This window comes from Lethenteron reissneri, chromosome 38 (genome assembly GCF_015708825.2).
Source record: "Lethenteron reissneri isolate LAM-NWPU_2019-01 chromosome 38, ASM1570882v1, whole genome shotgun sequence".
NCBI lineage: Eukaryota > Metazoa > Chordata > Hyperoartia > Petromyzontiformes > Petromyzontidae > Lethenteron > Lethenteron reissneri.
In genome coordinates, this window is record NC_083816.1 from 4,451,944 (window position 1) to 4,479,208 (window position 27,265).

Consider the following 27,265-nt stretch of genomic DNA (forward strand, 5'->3'; position numbering starts at 1 on the left):
CAAGCTTGGCAGCGTATATTTAAGCTGGGTTGGAGGGGGAAGGGCGCCTTGACAAAGACATTTGCATATCAAGAAGAATTTAGCATATTTATGGGAAATGCAGATATGGGATTAGTCACTACTTGTGGAATGCGTAGGAGGTGGGGGGGGGGGTTCAAAGTCATATTATGCCCGTGCATTATGTAGGATTAACAGCATCAAAGGGAGGGAGTAGGGTTAGCAGTAATAAAGGGAAGGAATTTTAATAGTAAGGAGCTGCAGCAGCTAAACCACCACGTAAAAAACTAAAATATAAACTACATCAGTATCACAATATACTAAATATACTCTCCAATAAGCTGAGCTACTAACAGTAAGTCATACATTACAATTCTATGTCACAAAAAATATAATATGCCTCCAGCTAAACTTTTTTCTCTTATAGCACACGGGTCTACCCCGTACTATATACTGCCATAGACAAACCCAACATTAAATGATATACTGCATTACTATACACCACCTTAGACTATACATTGTAATATTACACTATGTATTATTCTACCCACCCTACTGTATATTCACTATACAATTACGATACTATATATTACCTTATACATTATATTAAACATTACACTTTATACTATTTATTATTAAACAATCTGATATACACCACTCTGGGCAAGTGGGGTTAGTGAGCACCTATTGAGACAGGCACGGTGCACGCGAGGTGGCGTAGCCAGTACATAGATCCAGTTACCAAGTAGGGGATGAGTTGACCCATAGGAGGGGTTCATAATCACAAATCACTGATATTAGCTATGGCTGGGAATTTAACTCAGATTTCTTGAATTTATAGCACTGTGCATTAACTACTCCACACACACCAATAACGGCAGAGTGAAGAGTGCAAGACAATGCATTAGCTACTGATCCAATTGCCAGGCAACTGCCACCAACTGTCTTTGCCAGGCAGCTGCCACCAACTGTCTCTGCCAAGCAACTGCCACCTTCAGCTACAGTTCATCAGGCAGGCAACCTCTCAACATCGTGGCAAATGCGGTGCGGCAGTTGGACCTCTCAACATCGTTTAGAGGTGCAACTGCCGCGCTGCATTTGCCACGTGCATCTCACCCTCGCCAGCATCTTTGGTGTCGATGGTGAAGCAGGCCGGCTGGTTGGCGACGCCGTGGCTCAGGCCCGGTCCGTAGGCAGTCACGTTCCCGCTCTCCACCTCGTCCACGTAGAACTGCAGCGGGCTTCCTGCAGCGAGCATTAACAGCGGGGGCACGATTCTCAGGGAGTTCTCTTCAGGGTCACTGTAACACCATCAACACTGATAATTGGTTTTTTTACCCTTCTATCTGGCAACAAAACGGACACCTTTTTTTTACAAGGAGTCATGTTTTGCATAGACCACAATACCTGCAGTCATAATGCAAATAAAAAAACATGAATCTGATAATGTGCACTGTCCTTAGAGTTATGTTTTTTGTTTGCATTATGACTGCAGATATTGTGGTCTATGCAAAACATGACTCCTTGTAAAAAAGGTGTCAGTTTTGTTGCCAGATAGAAGGGTAAAAACCAATTATCATATTTTTTACTGGCAAATGAGGGTCCAATGGTGTAAATGCTTACCATCAACACTGCCCAGCACCTGTGTGTGTATCCATGTACATGCATACCTGTGTAGCTGCTCATCTCGAATGCCTCACTATAACTTGAATATCCATGTACTCATGTATCAATGTGCCTGTTTCGCAGTGTTATCTATGCATCTGTATACTTGTTTGTCCATGCACCTGCATTACTGTGTACTCGTACAGCTGTATCTTGACATATCATAGTACCTTTTCAGTATGTGCATCAACACCTGCCCGGAGTCACCGCTGCTCACCTGGGATGTGCTCTCCATCGTACTTGATGTCCATCTCGTGGAGGCCCTTCTCCACGGGCGAGTAGCGCACCGTCACCGTGCCGTCACCGTTGTTCACGATCTCGGGGCGATCCTTGCGACCCGAGGGCATGCGCACCTCCCCTATGCACACGCACGCAGTCAGTCGCGTGCACAACAAGACGACAGACACTCCGTATAGCCTTCAGACCGTTAGGGCAAGTGCTATTAGCGAGCATCTATGAAGGCCACCATGGCACACGAGGGGGTGGGTGGCCAGCACCACACACCGCACCAGGTACTCATTTGAGTCCGAATCGACGTAGGGGAGGACCAGGACCGGTTCAGATAATAGTCTGTTGGCCGTGAGCGGGAATCGAACCTCGGGGTCACCGGGTTCGTAGCATACCGGGCCAACCACTGCACTACTGCTTCCCAGGTACAGAGATAGATGCACGCCAATATACGTACAGACTGATCAAGACGAACCCCCCCATGTGCAGATGCATGTATACATACACACACACGTAGTTCAACAGCATTCTCCATGAAGAGCCAATGATAGTTGGGAGTGACCGAGGTGGGGTCTGCGAGTGGTGATGTGTGGGGAGGGGGGGTAAAGGGGGAGCAGGTTGCACTCACCAGTGACCTCACCACGCCTCACCACGAATGGGATGACGAGGCTGAATGGTCGCAGCGCGTGGCCCACCTGCTCCTGTGCCTGGACACGCGGCAAGAGACGCACACGGAACAGACCGTAAGCCTCCTCACCAGGCTGGCATGGAGAACGGAGGGGGGGGGGGGGGCGGGGGTCGGCAGTGTAGATAGCCCTACGCCGCCCAGGGTCGCCTTGGGTGGTGAGATTTCACACCGCAGTAAATGCTCAATTTCAGGCAGAGTTCACTCCGGGTAGATCTTGAACAGGTTCAGATCCCACTTGCCACTGCCGTTATCCCACGAACTGAAATCGAACTGAGGCTTCTAGTTTCCCTCGAGTGCACGACAACTCATGCATGCAGACAAGAGGAGCCGCACACACAGCAGTAAATATTGCTCACTCGACACGCACGCCCACGTTCCGGAGAACCACGAGACACCCTTAAAACCACTTCCTCATTGCTGTTGGTTAACCGACAAAAAAAAATCCTATGAATACAATGTCCAAACCAATGCGACTTGACAAACACATTCTGAGCCCATTAAGTAGCAATAACAATTTAAATCTACGACTTAACCTATTATCATAATTGAATGATTCAAATATTTTTCCATCCTTTGATCAAGCCAGTGGTGGATGAGCCCCCACCCGCACCGTGTTGATCATTGGGGTTATTCGGCCATACTTCACCATGCTAGTAAGTGCAGGGTGGCAAGACCGAACCAAGATCAGGTTGAATAATCACTCTGACCACTGTCAGTTAACCCAATTATTTATGGAGTTGGTCAAACATCCCAATATCGGATCACAAAGCTTCGGCGACTGTTGGCGGAGTTTTTGGTCGCCTTCCCCCCTTGTCTGTGGTTTTCCCGTGTCCGCTACAATCGCTCGGTGATTTGTAAAGTGTATTGGCTCGTTTTAAAAACGTCCAAATTAATATAAAAAAAATTACTAACAAAATAAATCAGCAATTAAGAGACGAGGCCTGAACACACCATCACAAAGAGGGGAGGTTGTGGGGGGGGGGGGGGGGGGGGCGAGCCGTGAGGCAGAGAGCGGTCTCCCACGTGCACGAGCTGTTAGTGCGGAGAGTGAGGGCGAGCGAGATTAGCGGTGGGTGCCCACACCGGACCCCCTGCACGCACCGCCGCTCCACTACGCAGCGAGACCGCACGGGGGCAGGGGGGGGGGGGAGAAGGGGCCTCCTCGCATTCCCATCACCGAGCGTCATCGCAGTTCTCCCACAGCCCGCTGAAGAAAGGTCCGGCAAGGAAAGAAGAGTAGTAGTAGAGAGCGTGCACATGGAGAGCAGTGGAAACATCTCGCGGCGGGAGACTCGAAAATACCACACATGCCCTGAAAGGCAAGTCCACAAACAAAGAGGTCAGCCGACTGGTGCGGGGAGCGGGGTGGTGGCAGGGGGGGGGGGGGGGGGGGGGGGGGGGACACCAGCAAGACATGCACAGTGCAGAATCCATGTTGGCGCATGCTGTTGCTCGGCAGGTGGTTCAGAGGACGAGGCCAAGGTGCCAGAGACATGTGGGGGAGAGACGAGGGGAGACACGCACGCACGTGTACCCGGAGCGGCTTTAGAGCGGACTGCTGCTGCTGCTTCACCGACACTCGCTGCTCCTCCACTACAGGCGCGTCCTTGGAGGCCTACGCAGTCCGGGCACCATTACCACCGTTACCGTCAGCGTTTGCCGAAGTTACCATCAAGTGTTGCGTTAACGGTGGTTAATGTTACAAAAAAATCGGTTGTGCACAGCGATGCGGTGAACGAGTGATGAGATTTACAGCATTGCTGGTGGTAAACTGGAAACTGGAGTTGAGAGGGACAAGCAAACAGGTGGACGGGTGATAAGAAATGCTGCAAAACACGTGGGAATGTGAGATGGAAGATGAAATTGACAGATGTGATAGTTGACAGATGGCAATTGTACAAGGTGCGATTCGTCAGGGGGCAAAATGTGACAACTGGATCCGTGCATGTATTACTATGCCTGTGTACACACGTTAATATTTTGTGCACATGCGCATGTGCTTATATAAGCGTCTGCACTTGCACGAGAATGCACACTCGCATGTGCTCGTGTCCAGTGTACGGGTGCTCACCACTAGGCGGAAGGGGCTGTTGGGGATGTGCTCGCCGCCATAGCGGATCGTGACGACGTACGGCCCTGGCGTGTCGGCACTGTACAGCACGAGGAAGTTGCCATCGGGCTGCTCCTGCACCTCCACGTCCACCTCGCGGCCCTCAGGGTCGCGCACGCGGCATGTCACTTTCCCCTTGCCCGCGCCGCGCGCGTCCACCGCAAACGCCGTGTTGCGCCCCAACGCCAGGTGCGTCGCTGGCGCTACGCACGTGGAGGAGAGATGGGCAGAGGGGTGGGACGAACAATAAGAATCACCTGCTGTTAAGCACCAGGCTTGTGTTCGAAGGAGTGAATTGTGGGTAATGGGTTCTCAGAAACAGGTGGAAAAAGGGGGCGGTAGTCGTTGCCAGGTCTCAAAAGCACTCTGCACAAAGTTCTGGTGGCCTGGAATTCGAGTCCTTCAGGTACCGAGACAGACAAAAATTAAGGATTCACCCCTTTGCCTTGTACATTTTATGCATTATCTTACTCCGCGAGAGAAGCTAACGGATTCTTTGTATTGTGACACCACAAGGGTAAAAAACACGGCAATGCACCATTCAAGTCCAACTACAGACCATGGGCCTGTCTTGGGGTGAAGCGGAGAAAGCTGCCAAAAACAGTCCCGGCATGTCGTGGGCTTGTTGCGACCTTATGCTCCACAGGGAGCCAAGATTAGTAAGATACCGTTAGCAAAATATTGGAGGGGGGAACATTTTCCTCTCAAAAGCAATTCCAAGTCACCGCCACGTACACCCCTTTCAAGTTCGGCCCAATTGCTTGTGGCCGTCATTGGTGGCAGCTGTGGAAAGCGACTCCCGTGACGGCGGTGGCTACGACGGCTACAACATTGATGGCACCGCCACTCACCTTGCAGGCGGCACTTTGAAGCGTCGCCGGTGGGCACCGCACGCACGCTGTAGGGCGACAGCGGGATCTCATCCCCGCCATACTTCACCACGATGGTGTAGCGGCCGGCGCAGTCCGGCACGTACCACACCGTGTAGGTTCCGTCGCCATTGTCGCGCACGCTCGCCTGCCGAGGGTGCCCCTCTGGGTCCTACCGGGGTAGGCGGGGGGGGGGGGTGGCGGGGGGGGGGGGGGGGGGGGGTGGCGGGGGGGGGGGGGGGGTTAGCCAAAAAAGTAACACGAGTAAGTAACAAAACACACAGGCACATTAAAAAGAAAACGAGGTAATGCATAAACAGGTAAATCGGTAGCGTTAACAAGTAAGTCGGTTAAGAAGCCTGGAATACTATGAGATCTCTTTTACCAGTGGCAAAATATAGTAGTAGGTTTTTACCCTTTTAAACTGGTACAAAACTGACACCTTTATTCAAGGCATTATGTTTGCAATAACCACAAACACAAGTAGTCAAAAAAGCTAACAAAAAGAAGCAACTCTGATAATGATAATAATATGCACTGTCCTTGAAGTTGATTGGTCCACAGCCGAGACGGCTTTCTTTAGAGCCTAGTCCCCATTGGTGTTGGACCAGATGACACCAGAAGGCGTACAACTCAAACAGTGCAATAGAGTATTGAGAGCTCGGGGTAAGCATTTACACTATGAGATCTCTTTTACCAGTGGCAAATATAGTAGTAGGTTTTTACCCTTTTAAACTGGTACAAAACTGACACCTTTATTCAAGGCATCATGACAGTGCATATTACTATAATTATCAGAGTTGCTTCTTTTTGTTTGCTTCTTTGACTACTTGTATTGTGGTTATTGCAAACATGATGCCTTGAATAAAGGTGTCAGTTTTGTACCAGTTTAAAAGGGTAAAAACCTACTACTATAAAGCCTGGAATAGTGTTTGGTTGTGAGATCCCCACAGGTGCGCGAGGGGTTGTGATGTCAACGTTGGCCAAGAGTTGGGGGCCTGCAAGTTCTGGAGCTGGTTAGGGTTAGCGGTTGGCTTGGATCGACACGAGGGCTGCAGTAACACTGCTTGGTGCTAGGGTTAAGGTCATTAGTAGGCAAACTATTTCTTTGAAAAGGAGGTATGGTTCTTAAAATTGAAGCTGCTATACAGTAGTTCCTAATGTAAGTTTTTTGGATTATGTCGTGTAAATGTGTCGTTAAACCCGCCACCACCCGACACAGCAAATTAGTAAGGATTGTCACAAACAGAACACGCCAATTCGTCACTAGTACAGCACACCGGTGTGTTGGAAAGCAAATCCACAACATTTACAATCCGAGTGACGTTAAATGTTGTGGATTTGCTCTCCAACACACCGGTGTGCTGTACTAGCGATGAATTGGCGTGTTCTGTTTATGTGACAAACCTTACTAAATTGGGTGTCAGTTGGTGGCAGGTTTAATGACGTATTTATGCGATCTAACTAAAAAAAACTATATTATGGATGATATTGGTTCTCAACGCCTACGTGTTAAACTATACATTAGTTATTATCCTCCATTAAAACCATGCATATTACCTTTAATAATTTTTATGTGCAAACATTATCCATAATAAGCGTACATGTCAAACTTTGTAACATTAGTTTCCATCTGCGACCTGGCCACAAATGATAGCCCAACGAAGTGGCTCATCTGGAAATTTATAGCAGCCAAATATTCGCACGTTTCTACGTGTGGAGGGAAAAATCCGAGGACTCGAAATGAAAATCCAAGCGACCAGGGTCTGGATCAGAGGTCGCAACCGGGTACCCGATACCCGTACCCGGCTACTCGTACCCGGCCGGGTACCCGTTTGCGACCCTGGTGCCGCCGGGTATGGGTACGGGTAGGCCGTGAGTCACCGGTGAGTAACCGTTTGTCACTCATTTCGGGTAGGGTACGGGTAAGGGTAGCGTACGGGTACCCGTACCCGGCCGGGTACGGGCACCCGGCCGGGTACGGGCCCCCGGCCGGGTACGGGCCCGGGTACGGGCCCGGGTACCCGGCGACCCTGGTGCGGCCGGGTACGGGTAAGGAATCAAAACCCGTTTGCGACCTCTGGTCTGGATGAAGCCCGCAACCTGTATACCAGGTGAAGTAGTCCACATCTTGCCACCGTGGCAGCCTGGGATGAGCTGCGTAAATGGTGTCGCTGCGCAGTGGGCGGGCCGTACCGTAACGAGCACGGCCAGCACACCCTGCCCCGCGTCGCGGGCGTCGATGGTGAACTCCACGGGGAAGCTGGCCTCAACGCCGGTCTTGTTGAGGCCGGGGCCGCTGGCGCGCACCTTGCTGGCGTCGTGCTTGGGAAGCACTGTCAGCTTGTAGGGGCTGCAAGCGGCAGCCACAGACACTGGTCAAACCCAGCTCGTGTTACGGTCGCTTAAAAGAAAACTCCTAAATAATGTCACCTCCCACAACATCACCTGTTGGGCACGTTCTCTCCGTTGTACTTGACGGCCACCGTGTAGGGCCCCTCCGCGGTGGGGACGTAGCGCACGGCGTGCAGGCCACCCGCGCGCTCCTCCACCTGCACGGGCTCCAGCACACCTACTCACGCCATCGCACAGCCGGGCGGCACAGTCACTCGGCGAGCCAGGGGGGTGACGACGGGGGCACGTATAACGATGGGTGTGAAACCGCTACAGCGGCAATGAGACTGTATAGGAGAATTGATGAGATGCCGGTGACGATAGTAACAGTGTCGGCATGGTGGTTGATAGTAATGGCAGGGTGGGCTGCGAGGTCACCGATGGCAAGAGGACAAGGACTTAGATGCCGGTAATGGGCGGTGATGCCAGCAACTGTGCCGATGGTGCCGCACCTTTCGGGTTCTTCACGGTGACCTCAAGCGGCGCCGCGCCGGCCTTGCTGCAGTCGACGCTGAACTCCTGCGGCACGCCGGCACGCACAGCGCCACCCACCCCAGGCCCCGAGATGCGCACGCGCTTCGGGTCCACGGTGTCTTTGACAGGCACGCGGAACGGGCTCCCTGCCAAACAAAAATCCACATGTTGCCTTCAACACTCGTGAGACAAGTCCTATTCGCGAGCAACTAAGTCCGGCATGGCACACGAGGGGGTAGATGGGCTGCACCACGCACCGCTGCGATAGTTTGCCCAGGAGCCCGAGTCAACCTAAGGTAGGCCCAGGACCAGTTCTGAGATGTCACCAATGTTGGTTGCGAGTGAGAATCAGATTTCAGGTAACCGAAATTATTAGTGGAGGATGCTAACGACTATACTACCACACGTGCGTATGCACACACGCGCGTGCACCACACACACAAACGCCCACATGCGCAAAAGGTCCACGTGCACATAAGCAAACAAGAAAATAACCAGGCGTGCATGCGTGCGTAAACACCTCCCACCTCAAAAACACACGTACACACACGAAGAAATGCACGCGCACATCCCCTCCCACGCGCTGCACGAGCACCACAGTCCGGAGTGAGCGTGCATGCGGTACCGGTGACAGGGGTGGCCGCCGTAGGTGACGAGCACGTCGTAGTCTCCCGCCGTCTCTGGGACGTACTCGACCAGGCAGCTGCCGTCCTTGTTGTCAGTGCAAGAGATGATGGCCTCCGTGGGGCCCTCGATTTGCAGGCCCAGGCCTCCAGTGCCAGCGCCCCTATATACGGTGGGACAAGGCGCAGGGTTGGCGACCGGACGAAAAAAGGGAGTGCAGATGGAATCGTCCTAATATTGCACAGTTTCCTAATAGTCTTGCAATTCAATCTTGGAATGGCACAAGTTCTAATAGGCCAAAAATACAATTTCACAAAACTCACGCACCTGGTCTCCACAGTGAAGCGGTTAGGCTGGTTGGTGATGCCAGACTTGAGTCCGGGCCCATGGACTCGGACCCGCGAGGGGTCGCAGCCCTCGTCGACGGCGATGCGGAACGGACTCCGCGGCACCGGCGTGTCCTCAAACAGCACGTCCACCGTGTGCACACCTGCAGGGTGGCGGGGCGTCGGAACGTGAAGTTGCTGACAACAGGACTGAGAAACAACTACCACTTAAGAATCCAATTTAGATCACAATCTAATATATGCGAGTTGATGGGTTCCCCCTGGACTGATCGCATCCCTCCATCTACGTGGTGGTCGTTTTCTTGGACGTGCTCTCTTTTGGCTGTCATTCAGTCACCAGTCTCGCCCGTTGCCCGTCACCCCTTCTGGTAATGCATCCTACCCAGGCCCGTTTACTTTTCCTTGTCGTAAACGCGATGTCTTGGACTTGTGTTTGTTCCACAGCATGGAGAGATGCAGTCTGGGGAATTGTACTACATTCTATATCCCTTGGTCAGTGTGGAGGTTACATTCCATGCACAGCCGACAGTCCACACTGACCAAAAGCTTTCCTCCCGCAGCACGTACCGATCTCGCAGGGAGTGTACTCCACAGCATAGGTGCCGTCACCCTTGGCCTTGACGGGCGCATCCATCATGGCCCCTGAGGGCCCGGTCACCCGCGTGACGACACGGGCCCCATTCCCCGCGCGGCCCAGAGCCCGCGCATCCACCGTGAAGCCTGTTGTCGCCTCGCAGAACACGCCTGCCAACAACGACAGCATGAACACCAATATTTCAACGGAATGGAGGAACCAGCAGTGCCAGGACAACAATTACCAATGACTGCACATTATGGTTTTCAATTCCAATAAATGACTGGTGTAAAAATTCCACGTGATTATTTTCACCATCGGAATTATTGCCACCAACTACAAAACCCAAATGCATTAAATCGCTGTTGTTGTTACTATAATACGGAGGGGGGACATTGTCGCCACTTCACCGCACTCACCACCGACACCACCCCTGAAACATCACTACGACATGACCACCATCACACAACCACTGCACCACTGCAATAATATAATATTACAGGAAACTGAAAAGAATACTGTCCTCATTGTGATCATCGGCCCATTCCGGGATTCTTTAACCATTCAAGTGCTGCTGGTGTGGAGGGAGGTGGGGAGGGAAGTTGGTCACACGCAGGAGCGCGGAGGGATGGTGGGGGAACCATGGGAACGCCACCGCTCCCCACCAGCAGCACGTACCTCTCTCCTCCACACCCGGGCCCGACACTTTGATGCCGCTGGTGTCGACGGCGGGGTCCACCGCAACCTTGGCGGGGAAGCGTGGCACGGGCTTCCCGCCGTACGTGAGCGACACAGTGTGCGGGCCGTGCGTGACCGGTGTGAAGGTGACGGCGTGTAGGCCGTCGGGCCCGCGCCGTGTCTTCACATCGGCACGCATGCCCGAATCCGACAGCACGTCCACCGCCAGGTCTCCATCGCCGGCCTGGATGCAACGCACACAAGGGGTCGGCGCAAATCGACCAACGTAAGATAGGTGGTGCGATACTGTCGGGGCAGATCTTGGAGGTTGTGCATTTGTGCCGTGGCTTGAGGATCGATTGTTCGCTAAAGTGATATAAACTCATTTATCTAACAGATTATCCTGGTTGAACTAAACCAACTTGACCAACTACTTTGTCCACGACGCCGGTAACCTCCATCCCTGCAACCCCGCCACTCACCTTCGAGCAGTCGACGTTGAAGGTGGCCGGTTCGCCCATCTTGCACCTCTCCAGGCCACGGCCAGACGCCACGACACGCGAGGGGTCGAAGGTCGGGTGGATGAGGGCGCGGAAGGGCGACCCCGGGACGTGCTGCCCCGCGAACAGCACATTGACCAGGTGCTCGCCGGCCTCGGCGGGCGTGTATGCCACGGAGCAGGTGCCGTCGCCGTTGTCCTCGCACTCGATGCGAGCTTCGCGCGGGCCCTCCACCGTGAGGCCCAAGCCACCCTCGCCCGCACCGCGAGTGTCCACCGAGAACTGCGCCGGGCGGCCCACCTCGCCTGACTGCAGCCCGGGGCCCGACACGCGGACCTGCGCACACCACGTTGTGGAAACAGCACATCGCATTTTTCCTGGGAGGCTCATACAAGCTGGTAGCCTCCCCCCCCAACCTAGCTTCCTTCATCAGACCCACCCCACCTTCACAAGCCAAAAACAGAAAAGTGCCATGGCCCATAATGTTACCGATATTCTTCTATGGAGACGCACCCACTCAATTCCTTGCCCAACCCACAGCTCGTGGTCACCTTAGCTCATTCCAAATATGACACTGCCTACTGTTCACAGGCTCCGCCCTACTCTGCCAAACCTTACCCACTCCACAGCAAGCCCTGCTCCTTTGCCTGTAAGCATGAGTAGAGTATGAAGCCAGTAATCTTTGAACTAGGGACAAAATCAAGATTGTTTGGTAGCCTTACATAGTTCAGTTTAATGGCACATTAGGTCACGGTCACTTCGAGGAACATAAAAACTTTTGCTATGAATCCTCGAGATTATATCTCCGTAGGATTGAGGTCATGGCAGTGGTTTGTAACATGGCCATCCTTGTTCCGTTGCGTCCACAGGCCTGGCAAAGGCCTCACCTTGGAGGGGTCGGGCGGGAGCGCGGCTTCGAGCGAGAAGGGCTCGTCGGAGATGGGCACGCCGTCATACTTCACGGTGACGAGGTGTGTGCCGGCCTCGCGCGGCGTGAAGCTACACTCGGAGCCCTCGAGCGCCGGTTCCAGGCGGCACGGCAAGGCCCGGCGCGTCGGCCCGGCCACGTGCACGTCCAGGGCACCCTGGCCCCCCGCGCCACGCTTCCCAATCGCAAATACAAACTCCTGGCCAACAATCGCCTCTGTAGTGGGGAAGGGGTGTTCAGGGAGATTTAACAGTCAGATGAGGGCAGTGCACAAGTAACAACACAAACCAAACAAACGCTCGCGTCTCCAGAATCACAATGCAAAATAACCATCAAGTGTCGAGAGAAAAAGAAATAACAAAATAACCAAGCAAACAGAACACCTCCAAGTTCCCACATTTGTCTGCACAAAAATCTCATTGGCCACAGCCTTCTGGGAACGCATCTCTCATCAGCAGTATATGGTCAACAAAAGCAAACCATGGACCAGCATTGGCAGTCTGTGTCCAATCAGCCAAGTCAGGTTTCCTTAAAAACAACGCTGGCGAATTGCCCAAAGGTTACGATGCCATTGGATGCAAAACTACACAATACACAAACACATAAGAACCATAGTAAAACTACGAATATTTAAAAAGGCCTTGACGAGCACCTGTCAGCATGTTATTGGCATATGGGCAGTCTGCAGGTAAGTACCCTCATAGCGATTCAACCAAATTTAACATCCGATTTTCATGCAAAGGGAGGAAACGAAACTATACAACATTTCATGGAAAAAAACAATCCAGGTTTGTAAAAATAAGACATTAGTCACTTGAATGAAGTTGTGACAAAGCGCATCATCACCGTGTCACAAACCCCCGAAGCCAACGTCAACTGTGATGGACGTAATGGACGGAACTGCGAGCGCGTGTGAACTCACTTTTGTCGAGGCCGTTGACGCGAACCTTCGAGACGTCGACGGCCGGAGTAACGCCGACGGTGAACGGGCTGCGCGGGATGAGGTCGCCCCCATACTTCACCGCGACCGCCATGTTCCCCTGCGGACACAGGATCGCCCATCAGCAACGCCGCATGGACACGCGGACAGACACTTTAGACACACAAAAACGACACACCCTTAAATAGCTTAGAACTTTTGGGGCAAGTGTTGTTGGCGAGAATTTTTGGGGCAAATGCTGTTGGCGAGCACCTTTGAAGGCCGGCACGACACACAAGAGGGTTGGGGGGCCAGTACCACGCCGGCTGCCTTACTTACCAGTGCCGATGTTCACACGCTGCACCAGGTACTCATTCAAGGTCAAGCCGACCTAGCGAAGGCCCAAGACCGGTTCAGAATATTCACTGGTCTTGGTCATGAGCAGGATTCCTAGTGCAATGTGCTAATACTGCTCCCCACACACACACACACACAGACCCTTGGAACATCTAAGAGCCCGTAGGACCCCAGCAGACCCTCACCGGCTGCAAGGGTGTGTACTCCACGCTGTGGGTGTCGCCCGGTTCTTCCCGGATGTGGAAGTCGCGCACCAATTCGCCCTTGCCAGCACCCGTGAACTCCACATTCACCTTGCCCCGCCCGGCCCCCTGCGCAAACACCTTGAAGTGCGTCGGGTTGCCCACCTGCACACCTGTGCGTGTCCGCCAGGTGTGGGTGGAGGAGGGAGACAGCAGTGCAACATTGGAATTAGCAAAGCTTTAGAGAAGGCACAGAGAAAATACAGAATTTCACATGGCCCATGAGGCCCGCTACTTTAAAACCGCCCACCAACGACATTAATACATCACCACGAGAATATTAGCCGTGCCCGCCGAGTGCTCGAGGGGAATACTGAAGAGGATGTCACCACCTGTCTTGTTGACGCCCGGACCCTCAGCTTTCACCTTGGAGGCGTCGTGGGAGGGGTCGACCTTAACGCGGAACGGACTCTGCTGGATCTCCTGCAGGGGTGAAATGGGGGAGGGGGGGGGGGAGGGGCATTGCCCGTTACCGTTAGAGGCGGCTCGTTGAACGGCGGCACATAGTCCACCAGAACCACAACACCTTCACCAAAACTAACAAAAGCACTACAACAGCTACCGTCGCCACCACCCTTACAACAACCATTACAACTACAATCTCCATTCTACTACGAGTTTCTCCAAGGGAGGCGTCTCTGGACCGGTTCAAAAGATTTCGGACACAGATGTTGGCCACAACCAAAAATAAAATCTGTGTTCATAGGACCGTGCACTAACCACTGCTCATCATTTCCCACAATTTACATCACCACCAGCCTCGCCGCCAACAAACCCACTATTGTCCCGACCACCATCTGCACTATACTACTTACGGACACGGTCACTACCAGCAGTCACCTGGTCAGCGAAGAGCACCATGATGGTGTAGCGGCCCGCGGCGGGCGGCATGTAGCGAACGGTGAAGGTGTCATCGTCGTTCTTGATGATGTCGAAGTCGAGATCCTGCTCGGTGGGGCCCAGCAGCCCCGCCGCACACTTGATGCCGATGCTGATGTCACCTGCACGGCGAAGGAGGGGGTAACGTGGGGAAGTCGTAGCGGTGAGCGTGGTACAACGGTACGCGCTGGCGGCACAGTAAGTGCGCTCGGTTGTGCCGCAACTCACCCTCCCCGGCCTCAGAGCAGTCCACGGTGAACTCCACCGGCTCCCCGGCTTTGATGCCGGAGCGGTCGACGCCCGTTCCGGATACCTTCACCTTCTGCGGGTAGCTGCCCTTGCTCACCGTCACCTGACGACACGCGCACCCACACACGCGGGTAAGGGTTTGCACACAGGCTCACACAGTGCATCAACATACACGGTTGTGCTGAACATCGTGCACGAATGTTGGTCACTACTCAGGGAGGGGGGGGTCTGGAGACACGACAAGATGCTTCCCCCCCCCCCCCCCCCCCCCCACTTTATACCCCCCTCTCAGATCTCACGCAGAGGCTGTAGCGCCATTCACAATAGCACCAACTTCTCTCACACGACTCAAGGGTTCAAAATCTCTACGTCTGCGTGATCTATGGCCAAAACTGCAAGGCGCCCAATCGCCACATCTCGGAAGCCAAGTCGGGTTGAGCACGATCAGCGCTTGCTGGTTGGGCACGACTACCACGCGTAGAAACGCGGGGGACAGTGCCGAGTTGAGATTTTAAAATCGGCAGAGGGCAATGTGGCAAAACCCACTGTTGGATTGCACATGGGTATACAGCAACATCCCTGTCACAGTAAAGAAGGGCCGTGAATTCCAGAAACGCAAGAGAACAGATGAGCAGTGGGAAGAGAGCAAGAGGGTGGAGGAGGAGACGCGCTGCGTGTCCTGCGCCGTCGGCGACAAACGTCACGACGGTGAAGGGAGCGGGGAGCCGTACCCGGTGGGGGCTGCCCGGCACGGAGACGCCGCCCCACGTGGTGAGGAAGGTGTGCTTGATGGCCTTGCGAGGCGTGTAGCGGCACAGGAATGTGCCGTCGCCATTGTCCTTCACCTGCACATCGATCGGGTTGCCCTCCGCATCCTGGACCGGACGACAACGATGACAAACAGGAGGAGGATGAGGAGATTGCAACAGCACAAGAGAGGGCAAAGATGTGATCCATGCCGAAGATGGTCACCAACACCCAGTGACAACAAATAACGGACGACAACCGCTTCGTGTGGTCAGCAGGGGCTGTTTGGGGTAGGTGGTGCCCTTACCTGTGCGTACACTTTCAAGGGGGCCCTGCCCCCCGCGCGAGCGTCCACCGTGAACTCAATGGGCTTGCCCACCACCACCTTGCCGCTCTCCAGGCCCGGCCCAAACACCTTGACCTGCGCCGCAGAACACGCACGTTACGTGACCTCGTGACCGCTACGAGCCTCGTTTCCTCAGTCTGTGCCCACTCTGCATTCACCCCCCCCCCCCCGTGACCACCAACATCATGCCCCTACCCTATACATTCCCCCCCCATGTTTCCTCTATCCCCTGTACACCAACGCCCTCACCCACTTTGCACAACCCCCGTACCCACTGCGTGCCTTGCACCTTAATGCCCCACCCCCCTCAACCACCCACCCCCCTGAACCACCCCCACGCCCCTCCCCCCCGTGCCTTGTCGGGATGGAAGTCTGCAGGGGCCGCGACGATCTCGGCCATGAAGGGGCTGTGCTTGATATCCTGGTCGTCGCACACCACGTGCACCGCGTAGTCGCCGGCCTCGCCGGGCCAGTACACCACGTCACAAGACCCATCGCCGCAGTCCTGGCACTCGATACGCGCCTGGGACGGGCCCTCGATCGAGAAGCCTGCATCACGGCAACACGGACAGATGCGTGTGGGCACACCAGACCATTACCTCTTTTTCCACCATACAACCGAGCAGTGCCAGGGCCACAGTCAGCCCAGTGCGGCTCAGGGGAGATGCCATGTTTGCTTTACCACTGCAGAAGGAGAGCAGTCCCGCCGACGCAACTAACGACTAGTTACGTTAGACCGTGTTAAAGCACGTAAAACGCGTGATGAAAATGGTCAGTGTCGGCCATGGCCCTGCTTTCTACCGAGCCAGATGCCCTGCGAAGCTAGCATTGTCACGAGTCGGTGCCGACTCGGAACGGAAAATAACCAGTGGGGAAAGGAGTGTACGGCGAGAGCCTTGCGTCCCGGCTTGGCACGGCTGTGCCAGTAGAATAATAGATAACAAGTCGTCCGTGTAAATCTACACAGGCTGCTGGGGAGCACCTATGAAGGGCCGGCACAGTACACAAGGGGGCGCCTTTAGGACGCCTGGCTGCTTGGCCCCTCTGTTTGACTGCCTCATGCGAGTACAGTGTACTAGCAAAGTCCATAACAGTACGCTCACAACAAATACGCCACCACGCCAAACATAGAATCAAATCCAGGACCTCAGGTGTTGCTTGCTCAGTATCTCCAACATGGTCATTATGAATGCCCCACTCCCCCCTGAGCCACCAGACAAAAATATCTCGTTAGTATTTAATCGGAGTGGGTGCTGACCGAGCGTGCCGATGTCATCCCCGATGGCCTCCACCACGAAGTGGGCCGGATGATCCACGAGGCCGGAGCGGAGGCCGGGGCCCCATGCGCGCACCTTCTGCTCCCCCGCGGCGGGGCCCACCTCCACCTCAAAGGGGCTGCACCGCACAAACACACGCAGCATCATCATCATGCAAACCTGCCCACGCACGCACACTCAAAACATAGGCGAGCACAAAGACAAAGATCCCTCGATAGAATGTTGGGGGGCAAGTGCTGTTAGCAAGTAGCACTTATGAAGGAAGGCGAGTGCATACATAGACGCACACGCTCGCAGGAATGCACAATAGTACACCACGTCCACGCACGGAGACACTTGCACACATGAGCATAAATATGCACATGCGCCAGTACATAATCGTGGACAAGGATGATGTGATGCAGACACACAGACGTGTACACATGTGCTGGCGTGTACGCCGCGCGTCACTGTGCATGCGTACCTGCGGGGGATGTGCTGGCCAGCCCAGGTGACTGACACCACGTGCTTGCCCTGCACGCTGGGCATGTACTCGCACGCATATACGCCATCGCCACCGGCCTTCTGACGAATAGGCTCCTCGTGCCCATCTGAGGTGACACAGGGTGGGGGAGGAGGGGGTGGTGAGGAGGGGGAAGGGAGCAGGCTCACCGCTGCCCATTCCCACCCATGCGCTGTGACGTAGTGGGTTCAAATGGTTTTGCAGTTATGCGCTTGTGTAGTCATGTGATTATGTAGCCGTGTAGTTAGTAGTTGTGCATGTTTGCGGAATCGTCATTGTTCTGGGAGTCAACAGCACGGATGTCATGGGGGGGGGAAGAGAAGAGTTCAAAACAAACTCTAGAGTCCATCGCAAGAGAACGTGCAGATCCTCCCACGAACCCCAGGTCGACTGGGGGCTTTGAAGGTGAGCAGTAACGACGTTGGCGACGACGCCACCGGCCAAGCGACAGCATGACTCACTTGGGGTCTTGAGCGACACCTTGAGCTCCCCGGTGCCGGCACCTTGCGTGAAGACGCGGAAGTCAGCCGCCTCCTTCATGCGGACGCCCTTGACCTGAAGGCCTCTGCCCGTGGCGCGGCACGCGCTCGCATGGCTCGCTGTTCGGCACAGTCACATATGCACACACACAACGATAAAGACAAAGATATTCCCCCTGCCCCCTTTAACCTTACACAGGCTGCTGGGGAAAGTGCTGCATGCGCCTATGACGTCAATCCTTGGTCGCTGGAGCACTGAAGAGCGTAGAGCGCAGCAAGAAGTCGTCAGGAGACCAGGAAGGTCCTTTGCAGCCAAATCTCAAGCACGGGTGGGGGGGCCCCGATGACGCCAACGGCTGGGGGAGAAGCGCGACGCTCACCCTGCGCGACGTTGACGGGGAAGGGGCTGCGCGGGATGGCGGTGCCCCCGTAGGACACTGCGACGCTGTGCGATCCCTCCAGCACGGCGCGGTACGCGCAGCGATACACGCTCTCGCCCCGGTCCTCCAGCTCCACGTCCACAGTGTCGCTGCGTCCCCGCGGGTCCGTGATCGCCACGTGCACATCTCCCATGCCCGCACCTGGTGGGGGGGGGTAGAGCATTGGTCACGTGGGGAGTTGGCATGTTCACCTTTTTGGAATCCCTCCCCCGATTCTAGAATCGATAGCTTGTACCTGCATGTTTGTCGTCAGTCTCGTACGTTCCAAATCGTTCTTTCCATTAGCTTAGCAAGGCGCATACGATTTGCATCTATTGAGAATAAACCACTCTTGCCTTGCATGATGCACACATCGCAAGCCTTCGAATCGATTTGATTGTGGGAGCTCCATGCCGGCCGTGTGGGGGGAGCGTCCATGCTGGTCAAGCCGTGTGCGAGTCATACCGGCCGTGTGGATGTCGAAGTACGTGGGTTTCCCGGCGATGACGCCATTGAGTTCCAGGCCAGGCCCCCGCGCCGTCACTTTGCTCGCATCCGCTTGAGGTTTGGCCACAGACACCTCGAAGGGGCTCTTGTTGATATGCTGCCCAGCAAATAGCACCGTCACCTGCAGGGTGCACACACACACACACGTTAAAGACAAACTCCAGTCCTGTCGCCACTACTGGGGTTACACAGTTCCCGTCAAAGCCACTCTTCGATTCCTCCTCCCATATTGGAGTACTCGATCTACCAGGCTAACTCTAGTCTCATCCACACTATTTTGACCTGCAGCGTGGTGGTTTAACAAACACTTCAACCACCCATCTACCTCATGCACCCACCAACACTTCTAAATCGCTACTACCGTGGGTGATGTTCCACGTGAGCTTCACGCATCGATTCCTTCACACACAGAGGACTACCAGACTGACTGTGAAGTCTCATCCACACCGTTGTTCAACCACCACGACTCTGCAGGTCTAAACACTTTCCGCTTCTTTCCTCACATGGCTCAATTTTTTGGAATTCCCTCCCAGTGTCTGTTCCCCAACACCTCCCGTAGTTCATATACAACCTTACCTCCATTCAAAACATTAATTCTTATCGATTGCAACTTTTAAAAATGGTAGCGTTTGTTCCTGGACGCTTGGGATTTGGGGCCTTTGTGGCTCTGCATTAAGGGAGAGGAGCTAGTGGCGAGTGAGGCGGCCGACACAGCCTGGTTCATGCATGGCTACCACCAACCCAAAAATCACCACCCAGGCTCAAACACAGCTCGACTTTCAGAGATCTGAAGAGCCCGGGCACATACACGGTGACACTGGTCACAGGCTGGACGCACCGTGATCATAGCCCGCTTTCAGTCCTGCCCTCCCTCCTACCCAAAAACTGCCCCCCCCCCAGCGAAGGCGTCAGTATTTTGAAGGAAAGTGCTAGGAGACAGGATAAGGCGCAGAGAAACCCCAGCAGCCGAGGAGAGTGTGCCTCACCTTGTGAGGCCCCACCACCTTGGGCGTGTAGACCACAGAGTAAGTCTGGTTCTTGTCCTTGACGGGAGACACTTTAGCCTGCACACATTTAAAAGTGAGATTTAATAGTCTCAATTATTTCAAATGGTACAAACGACATTAACATTTGTCAATGCACTACTGAAGGACTTGCAATGCTATTTAAAATGTTTTTTTACACCATTCTTCACCACGCTGGTTAGTGTGCGTAGCTTGAATGGTCCAGGAAAGATTCAGATATCACTTGTCACTTATGTTGGCCGTGGCCAGGAATTGAACCTCGGGTTGCCGAGTTTGTAGCAAAGTGCACACAAATTACCGCACCATTGAGCCACCGAGTGAACATAATAACAAAACAAACCACCAAACATGTCAGACATATTGGACCCGAGTTGAGGATGTTTTTAATGGAGGGTCTCGATTTGGGCAGCTTGACTCAATCCTTTACAGATAAGTTACAATGCATTTTAAAATATTAAATCGAACAATACTAAGTCACATGTAATGTCTCATGAAAGATATTTGCGAGTTTGTAGTTTTTCAGACATGTGCATGGCCACTTACCTCCTCCTTGTGCCCAGCAGGGTCCTCGACGAACACCAGGACCTCTCCCTGCCCGGCACTGATGGTCTCCACAGTGAAGGCCGCCGGTTTCATCACCATGTTCCCCATCGCCTCCACCCCTACGGACACCACAACACGTGTTCTTTAAATAAAAAAGTGGAAATATTTTCTCCGCCGCCCCCCCCCCCAATACCTATCACAATTGTGCCATCGGGGTCATATCATACGACGGAAAAATGCAGGGTCATGTTAAGTTGACCCTAACCGGAATTTAAACTCCTGACCTGCCAAGTGCAATGGAGCAGGAGCATCTGGTGTGATGGTGGCAGCTGGAGTTGGGTGTGATAGTTGGGCGGTGATTGGTCGATTCGATGGGTCAGAGGGCCTGGCAAGGTCGGGTGTGCTATGGCTCCGTGCCAGGTTGAAGGTGAAGGTGGCCATCATCCCGGATCTGGCAGGGGTCACCCACGGTGCCCCTCCCCCCAAACAAAAGCCTGACCTGGGCCGAAAGCGCGCGCCTTCTTGGGGTTGAGTTTGGGGCGGAGGGGAGCACCCGGCTTGAGCTTGGCCTTCGGGAACTGAGCCAGGTAGGTCATCACCGAGTGCTCGTCCACATTGGGGTCGACGATCTCCTCCGGGGCGATCACCTGGAATACGACCACACACACACACGGACACGCATGAGCACACGCGACCACCACTACAGCAAGTGCGCTCAAGGTTATGGCTCCGCATTACATCCTATGTAGCCCCCTTGTCTAGAACGCCCTTCGCCGGATAAGTATTCATCCTAGGGATTCCATTGAGAATAAAAACGGGCAAATTAATCCGAGAGTTATTACCAAAAAATTTGGGTGACAAGCCAAAAGAAAAGTGACCATTTGCAAATATTCAAAACGGATATTGGTCAAGCATATGACCAATGATAATTTGGATCTATATGTCGCAAAATGCTAGACCATCCATCACTCCAACACTGCCCCCTGCACAACGGATTCACAGACGGCATTCACCATCATCCAAACGTCTACAAGAGGCCATTGAATGGGTTTGATAACCTCAATGGATACAGGTTCTAAATTTCACACTTTGCAATGCGAATATGGAGCATCCGACATGGGGGGGGGGGGGGGGGGGGGGGGGGGGGGGGGGGGGGGGGGGGGGGGAGATACATACACATCAGCGAGGAAGCTGTGCACGTTTAGGTGGCAGTTGCAGGGCGAGAGATGGGAGTTTGTGACATAGTGCGTTGAGATTGGTCGGATTGTCAATGAGAGGCCACCAATTCAAGCCCAGGGTCTTGAGCAGCACAAATAGCCGGGAAACAGATTCCAGACGACGCGGGTCACAACCAGACGGGAAAACAATGGCTCCCGAGAGAAAGGAATTACTCATGCACACACTTGTTTGCTCACAAAGATAAAGTTCCCCCTAGAGCCTTAAACACTGTTATGCCAATAGTTTGAAGAGGACCTCCAAAAGGCCAGCATACACGAGGGGTGGCCAGTACACGGCACCAGTGACTCATTTACGGCAGAGTCGACCTACGAGGAGCCCAGTACCACTTCAGACACTTGTCACACTAATGTTGCTTGTGAGAAGGAATATGCTAAGGATTCATTGCAGTACACCAACCATTTCTGCCTTGTTCACAAAAAACACATTTGCTCGCTTATACAACGACTAATGACGATGTTATGTATTAGAATACTGTATAGGTTTGCATCAAACTAGGACCCATATCTAAGGGAGGGGTTTCTGTGCCTCCAAAACATCTGGCAGCTCACTAGTATTCATTTAAGTAAGCCCAATACTGCCAAGACAAATGTCAAAACTGGTCCAGAGTTTTGCGTGTGTTGAATGAATGATACCGAAAATAAAAAAGTCACTCCCAGAAGGTTGTGGTGGCTGATGAAGTGTAAAAATTAAAATAATGTTTTAGGCAGAGAAATAAAACATAACTGTTCGGGCAAGTGCTGTTCGCGGGCATTAAACGACAGCTTGAGCAATCCCAAGTCGTCTGATCCGAGGTAATCTCGCTAATCCCAGGTCACAATCGGGGCTCGGACACGTCCAGGCGCATCACCGCACCGAGACAAATATTACACTGCAGCCTACAGAATTGTTGGGGAAAGCGCCGTTAGTCAGCACCTATGAAGGATGGCACAGCGCACGAGGGGGTTGTGGATCACACCATCCCAGGCCACCCTTAGTATCCCCAGTGCTAATGTTTTTTACAAATGGATCAGATATTCATTTCAGGCCGAGATGACCAAGGGGAGGGCCAAGTCCTCCGGGGGTGTTAGCAATGGCTGGGAATCAAACCGAGGGCACATGGTTTATAGCGCAGTGCGTCAACCACCACACAACTACCTACCGACAGGCAGTTATAGGCTACACGGGGCATCTCTTGTCATGACCACACAGACGTACAAACACCGTACATTCACTTCTATCAGCCTTTTGTCAATAGAGCGATAAGCAATGTAGCAATACAACGTTGATTTAGGAAGTACCCAAACAGGCTGCGCATAAACAGCAGAGAAGCAGTTGGCCATGGGCAGAACAGAAAAGGTCTTGAGCCTGAACTGGGGACAGCAGGCGACACCAAATCATGTCGTGTCCATTCAAATAAGATCCTGCATCCACAACGCACGTAGTAAATCATGCGGTGAATAAATATTTTCTAAATCAAACTACAGCCAACAATTCATGGACAACCAAATCGCACGGGGTAGGCAAGCAGCAGGGAATTGTTACATTAATTATGCCAACAGGTCTAAAAATTGGTTTTCCTTGCAAGTGATAAGAGAACTTGTAATGCGCACGCACCGTAGCACCAGTCGTCACTCGCTCGTGGGGAAAGAACGACTTGGGGAGGAGCCACATGAGTGCCAAGGCCCCAAATCAGGCAGCGAGACGGCACCACCACCAACAATTGCCCAAGCTCAACTGTCCTCTAAATTAAAAATATGTTCAGCCAATTAATGAGTGTTTATACACGTGGGAGGTAACCCGAGCGCCGGGAGAAAGCCAAAGCAAGCGCGAGAGAGGGCAACACCATCACCCATTACAGACGGAACAGATGAGAGAATCCACATTTTCTGTACCGCTTTGGTCACAAGGCAGGGTAAACAGCACTCGGACGCCCATTGGGAGTTTCACAACATTTGAGAAATTCCGCCAACCCTCACGGCTGCCTCCACAAGGCGACGGGGTTTTACAGGCGGGTGCCGCCAACGCGTGCGCCTGTTTGTCATCTCACGATGGTCAAAACGCAGCCACAGCCACAACAGGGCACGGCGGGCTTTTGCACTCTAGCATTCCACAGTCTTCGTTACAAGCTGCCAAAACAGATCCCTGTTCACCCATCGGCCAGATAAATAAATGATAATAATATCTCCGATTTCGACACGACCGTGCACTGCCAGACGGCGCGGGAGGAGAGGCCGTGCAGGTGGGAGGAAGTAGGCGGGCAGGTGGGCACGCGGGAGGGGATGTAGCCAAGCGGCAGAAACAATCCCACGTACCGCCTCCAGGGCTGCGGAGGAATTAGGTAACGCCACAGGAAGCGGCGATTCATTCTGGGCGAGCTGCAGTCTCGCTCGCGGTGCTTTTGTTTTTGATTTCACGTCCACGGCGGTGCGAGGATGATACACGAGCATCGCCAGAGGCGAACGCTCTCACCCCAGGGTCCCGCACGCCCCGACCACAAACCCCCGTCTTGTTGTTTTAAAGAAAAAGAAAGTTGTTGAATTTGGCAGCGGAGCGAATGGGCCCAACCCCACCCACTACAGGAGGAAGGAGACGTGGGAATAATAATGCCTTTTTTAAAAGTCCGAATTTTGGAAAAATGTTATCCAGGAAAGCCCAAGACTTTATTCAGGAGGTTCCTCCACTGGGATGTTTGGCCAATTCCATTGACGAGTGTTTTCCTTCCAGGAGGAAACTCGAGCACCCAGAGAATACCCACGCAAATCACAAAAGGGCTCACACAAAGCTCCACAAAAAGGGAACAAAGCCGATTTTGTTGGCCGCGAAAAACCGACAAAACATCACCGATTTTATATATCCTTTTACGGTAGTCTCATTGGACTTGTATGTTGGGTTGTCATTTGTGCACCACTGCCAAAACAGGAGCAGCAGCATCACAAAACAATGGGTTTAAATTTAGAACGAATTGGATCAGGAGTGGGAGATTGAGTCGGTGCACCTTCAAGTAAGGATCCAGGTGAGAGCAGAGCAAGGCACTGGATGCAAGGAAGGAATCAATCCAGATAATACATGCACCTCGGAACCAAATCAGATCCAAAAAGGAGGAAATTATGTTAACAATTACTTTTGTAATCTACGAAAGCCAGTCTTGAACTCTTTCTCAGGGAGGTCCTGCATGTTCAGGCAACTTACAGCGAGTTGTTTATACAATTGGGAGGAAACCGGAGCAACCGGGAGAAAATACACACATGCAAGGGGCAACTCCATCACATAGATAGAGAACCAGTGGGAAGGGCCCCACATTTCCTGTACCGCCTTCTCCTAGCAAGCCAGGGCATGTGCCACCGACACCCACGGGAAGAATATTCAACAATCACACGTGAGATCCACCAACCTTCGCTTCCGACTCCAGCGGCAGATTAGAGGAGCGCGCGAGGGCCGCCCGGCAAAAACTAATTTGATCAAGCGCAAGGCTCTGGTTGGGGGACTGGGATTGATCCAGATGGGCGAACGCACCTGCGGTACACCGAGCCAGTCGTCGGCCTGCTGCATGGCCTCGCGAGCATTGTCCACGGGGGGCCGTGCATCCCACGTCTCCCAGTCGGGGCACAGACCTGCACGGACATAAAGGATTTTTAGGCCGAGGTTAACCCAGGGGTGGTTTAGGAGCAAGGTTGCAACCGGTGTCAAGGATGGCGGCAATTCAAATGGTCCAAAACAAACAGATCGACAAATGTACACAGACCATCCAAAAAACACACGCATCCATCTGCACCTCGACAATGACTCCCTTATTACACAAACACAGGGATAACAAATACCGTTATCACACATGCAAATTTTCACACAGACACCGACACAATGGACGCATGCGCACGCCGTATTATAACCGCGCATGCAAACACCTCCACGATGGCACAATGTAATCTGCACAAACCGGGCGGCATGGGCCATCACTGTGCTATGATCGCACCCGGTCACCGTCGCACTCCCCCCCCCCCACCCCCCGCTTCGGGGTGTGAGCGCTGACGATAGGTGAAGGGACAACGATGGAAGACAACGGCGGAGACAAAAGTGAAGGAAATTGCGGTATATATCTCGACGGCAAAGAGAACCAACAAAAATAAATATAGGTAAACCTATCCCACGATGGTATCACGGCAGTGGAGACCAGAGGCGCGACTGCGCTTACTAACAAAACTTGTGGAGTGGTGGTGCAGTTGTTAGCGAATCCAGCAAGCTGTGGAGTCTCAGCCCTGGCCATGAGCAGCTAATTATATTTGAAGCAGTTTTTCCCCCTCCCCACACACCAACCAGCATGGTGAGGTATGGTTAAACAATGCCCACAATCAAAGCTAGGAGGCCTTCAGTCAGCAGTGGGTTGCCGAAGGCTGCGAATTATTATAAACTGGGGATTCTGTGTGTGTGTAAGTATGTGCGTGGGTGTGTTAGGGCTTGCATACAGAATTTTACCCAACAGCTCAAGGCTAAACAGGGGATTGAGTGATTGTGTGTGCGTGCCTGTGTGTCTGTCTACACGTACCGTCATGGGCGTGTCCCCATATATTGCAGCTTGTCGGTCAATCGACTGCTGAAATAAGGGCTCTCTATGCTGCGTCATTCATGGGGGTCGTTTGACAATACTTCACCATGCTGGTCAGTGCCGGTTGGTGAAGGGGGCAGTTCACAACTAGTCCACGCTCCACTGATGTTAACCGTGGCTGGGAATCAAACCCAGACCCACTGGGTTTATAGCACAAACGCAAGAGCCGCTGTGCCAGATCTCCGCTTCTGTCCTTGGTGTGTGAATGCTAGTGTTAGGGAAGGGATACTACATATTAAAAACACGAAAAAAATTATAATAAGCAGGCCACGTTACTAAATTTCAGATGCTTAAAATGGTATTCTCGGATTGTCGCCACGGTAAGCCGTCATACGTCGCCAATTCTGCATCTTCAACTGCAAATGTCATATCACTTGTTATACATTTGGAGAATAATTTTTTAGAAGCCGACTCATCCCCAGTCTAACGTGTACCAGTGGTTTCTTAACCTTCACTCCAGCATGCACCCCTTTGATTCTCAGAAAGGCCATCTCACACCCCGAGGGGGTACGTGCACCCCAGGTTAAGAACCACTGACGTGGAGGATAGGAATCATCAGGTAAGGCCTCTCATCCCAGCTACGATGTGGACCCTCGGAAGGTCACCTTGGCGGTCACCCACAGGACACAAACTTGCCCCTGTGGCGAGCAGGGAAGTGGCGAGCAGTAGCAGTGAAGGTGGCCTTTCCGTTTTGGAAACGATTTCGTGCCAACATCTTTTCCGGTTTTTACCACGACGTCCAAAGTTCCTCTGCACGACGGCACGTGGAGTGGAACCGACACGTGCCGAAAAAACATGTGGCGCAACTTGAAAGCACATTGGAGGGCTGCACAGGACAACTGCAAAAACCTAGTGACTTTATTTTTACCTTTTTTCAAAT

General features: G+C 53.1%; 1 protein-coding gene across 1 annotated transcript in view; it reads right to left on the bottom strand.

Moving 5' to 3' along the window:
- The window catches only part of LOC133351653 (filamin-A-like), a 72,025-nt gene that overhangs the window by 12,402 nt on the left and 32,358 nt on the right, over positions 1-27,265 (bottom strand). Inside the window, exons 3-34 of the mRNA XM_061567020.1 lie at positions 25,299-25,396; positions 21,067-21,214; positions 20,568-20,686; positions 19,986-20,063; positions 18,958-19,120; positions 18,454-18,654; positions 18,056-18,193; positions 17,556-17,682; positions 17,074-17,210; positions 16,171-16,364; positions 15,777-15,890; positions 15,454-15,597; positions 14,702-14,825; positions 14,435-14,595; positions 13,927-14,017; positions 13,538-13,707; positions 12,999-13,116; positions 12,036-12,292; positions 11,131-11,484; positions 10,649-10,892; positions 9,964-10,140; positions 9,377-9,539; positions 9,051-9,212; positions 8,404-8,597; positions 8,006-8,129; positions 7,754-7,910; positions 5,540-5,729; positions 4,650-4,891; positions 4,113-4,193; positions 2,519-2,597; positions 1,880-2,020; positions 1,114-1,242 (exon numbers count right to left, since the gene is read on the bottom strand). Coding sequence (XP_061423004.1) covers positions 1,114-1,242; positions 1,880-2,020; positions 2,519-2,597; positions 4,113-4,193; positions 4,650-4,891; positions 5,540-5,729; positions 7,754-7,910; positions 8,006-8,129; positions 8,404-8,597; positions 9,051-9,212; positions 9,377-9,539; positions 9,964-10,140; positions 10,649-10,892; positions 11,131-11,484; positions 12,036-12,292; positions 12,999-13,116; positions 13,538-13,707; positions 13,927-14,017; positions 14,435-14,595; positions 14,702-14,825; positions 15,454-15,597; positions 15,777-15,890; positions 16,171-16,364; positions 17,074-17,210; positions 17,556-17,682; positions 18,056-18,193; positions 18,454-18,654; positions 18,958-19,120; positions 19,986-20,063; positions 20,568-20,686; positions 21,067-21,214; positions 25,299-25,396 — 5,019 coding nt within the window. The remainder of the gene's footprint in view (positions 1-1,113; positions 1,243-1,879; positions 2,021-2,518; positions 2,598-4,112; positions 4,194-4,649; positions 4,892-5,539; positions 5,730-7,753; positions 7,911-8,005; positions 8,130-8,403; positions 8,598-9,050; positions 9,213-9,376; positions 9,540-9,963; positions 10,141-10,648; positions 10,893-11,130; positions 11,485-12,035; positions 12,293-12,998; positions 13,117-13,537; positions 13,708-13,926; positions 14,018-14,434; positions 14,596-14,701; positions 14,826-15,453; positions 15,598-15,776; positions 15,891-16,170; positions 16,365-17,073; positions 17,211-17,555; positions 17,683-18,055; positions 18,194-18,453; positions 18,655-18,957; positions 19,121-19,985; positions 20,064-20,567; positions 20,687-21,066; positions 21,215-25,298; positions 25,397-27,265) is intronic.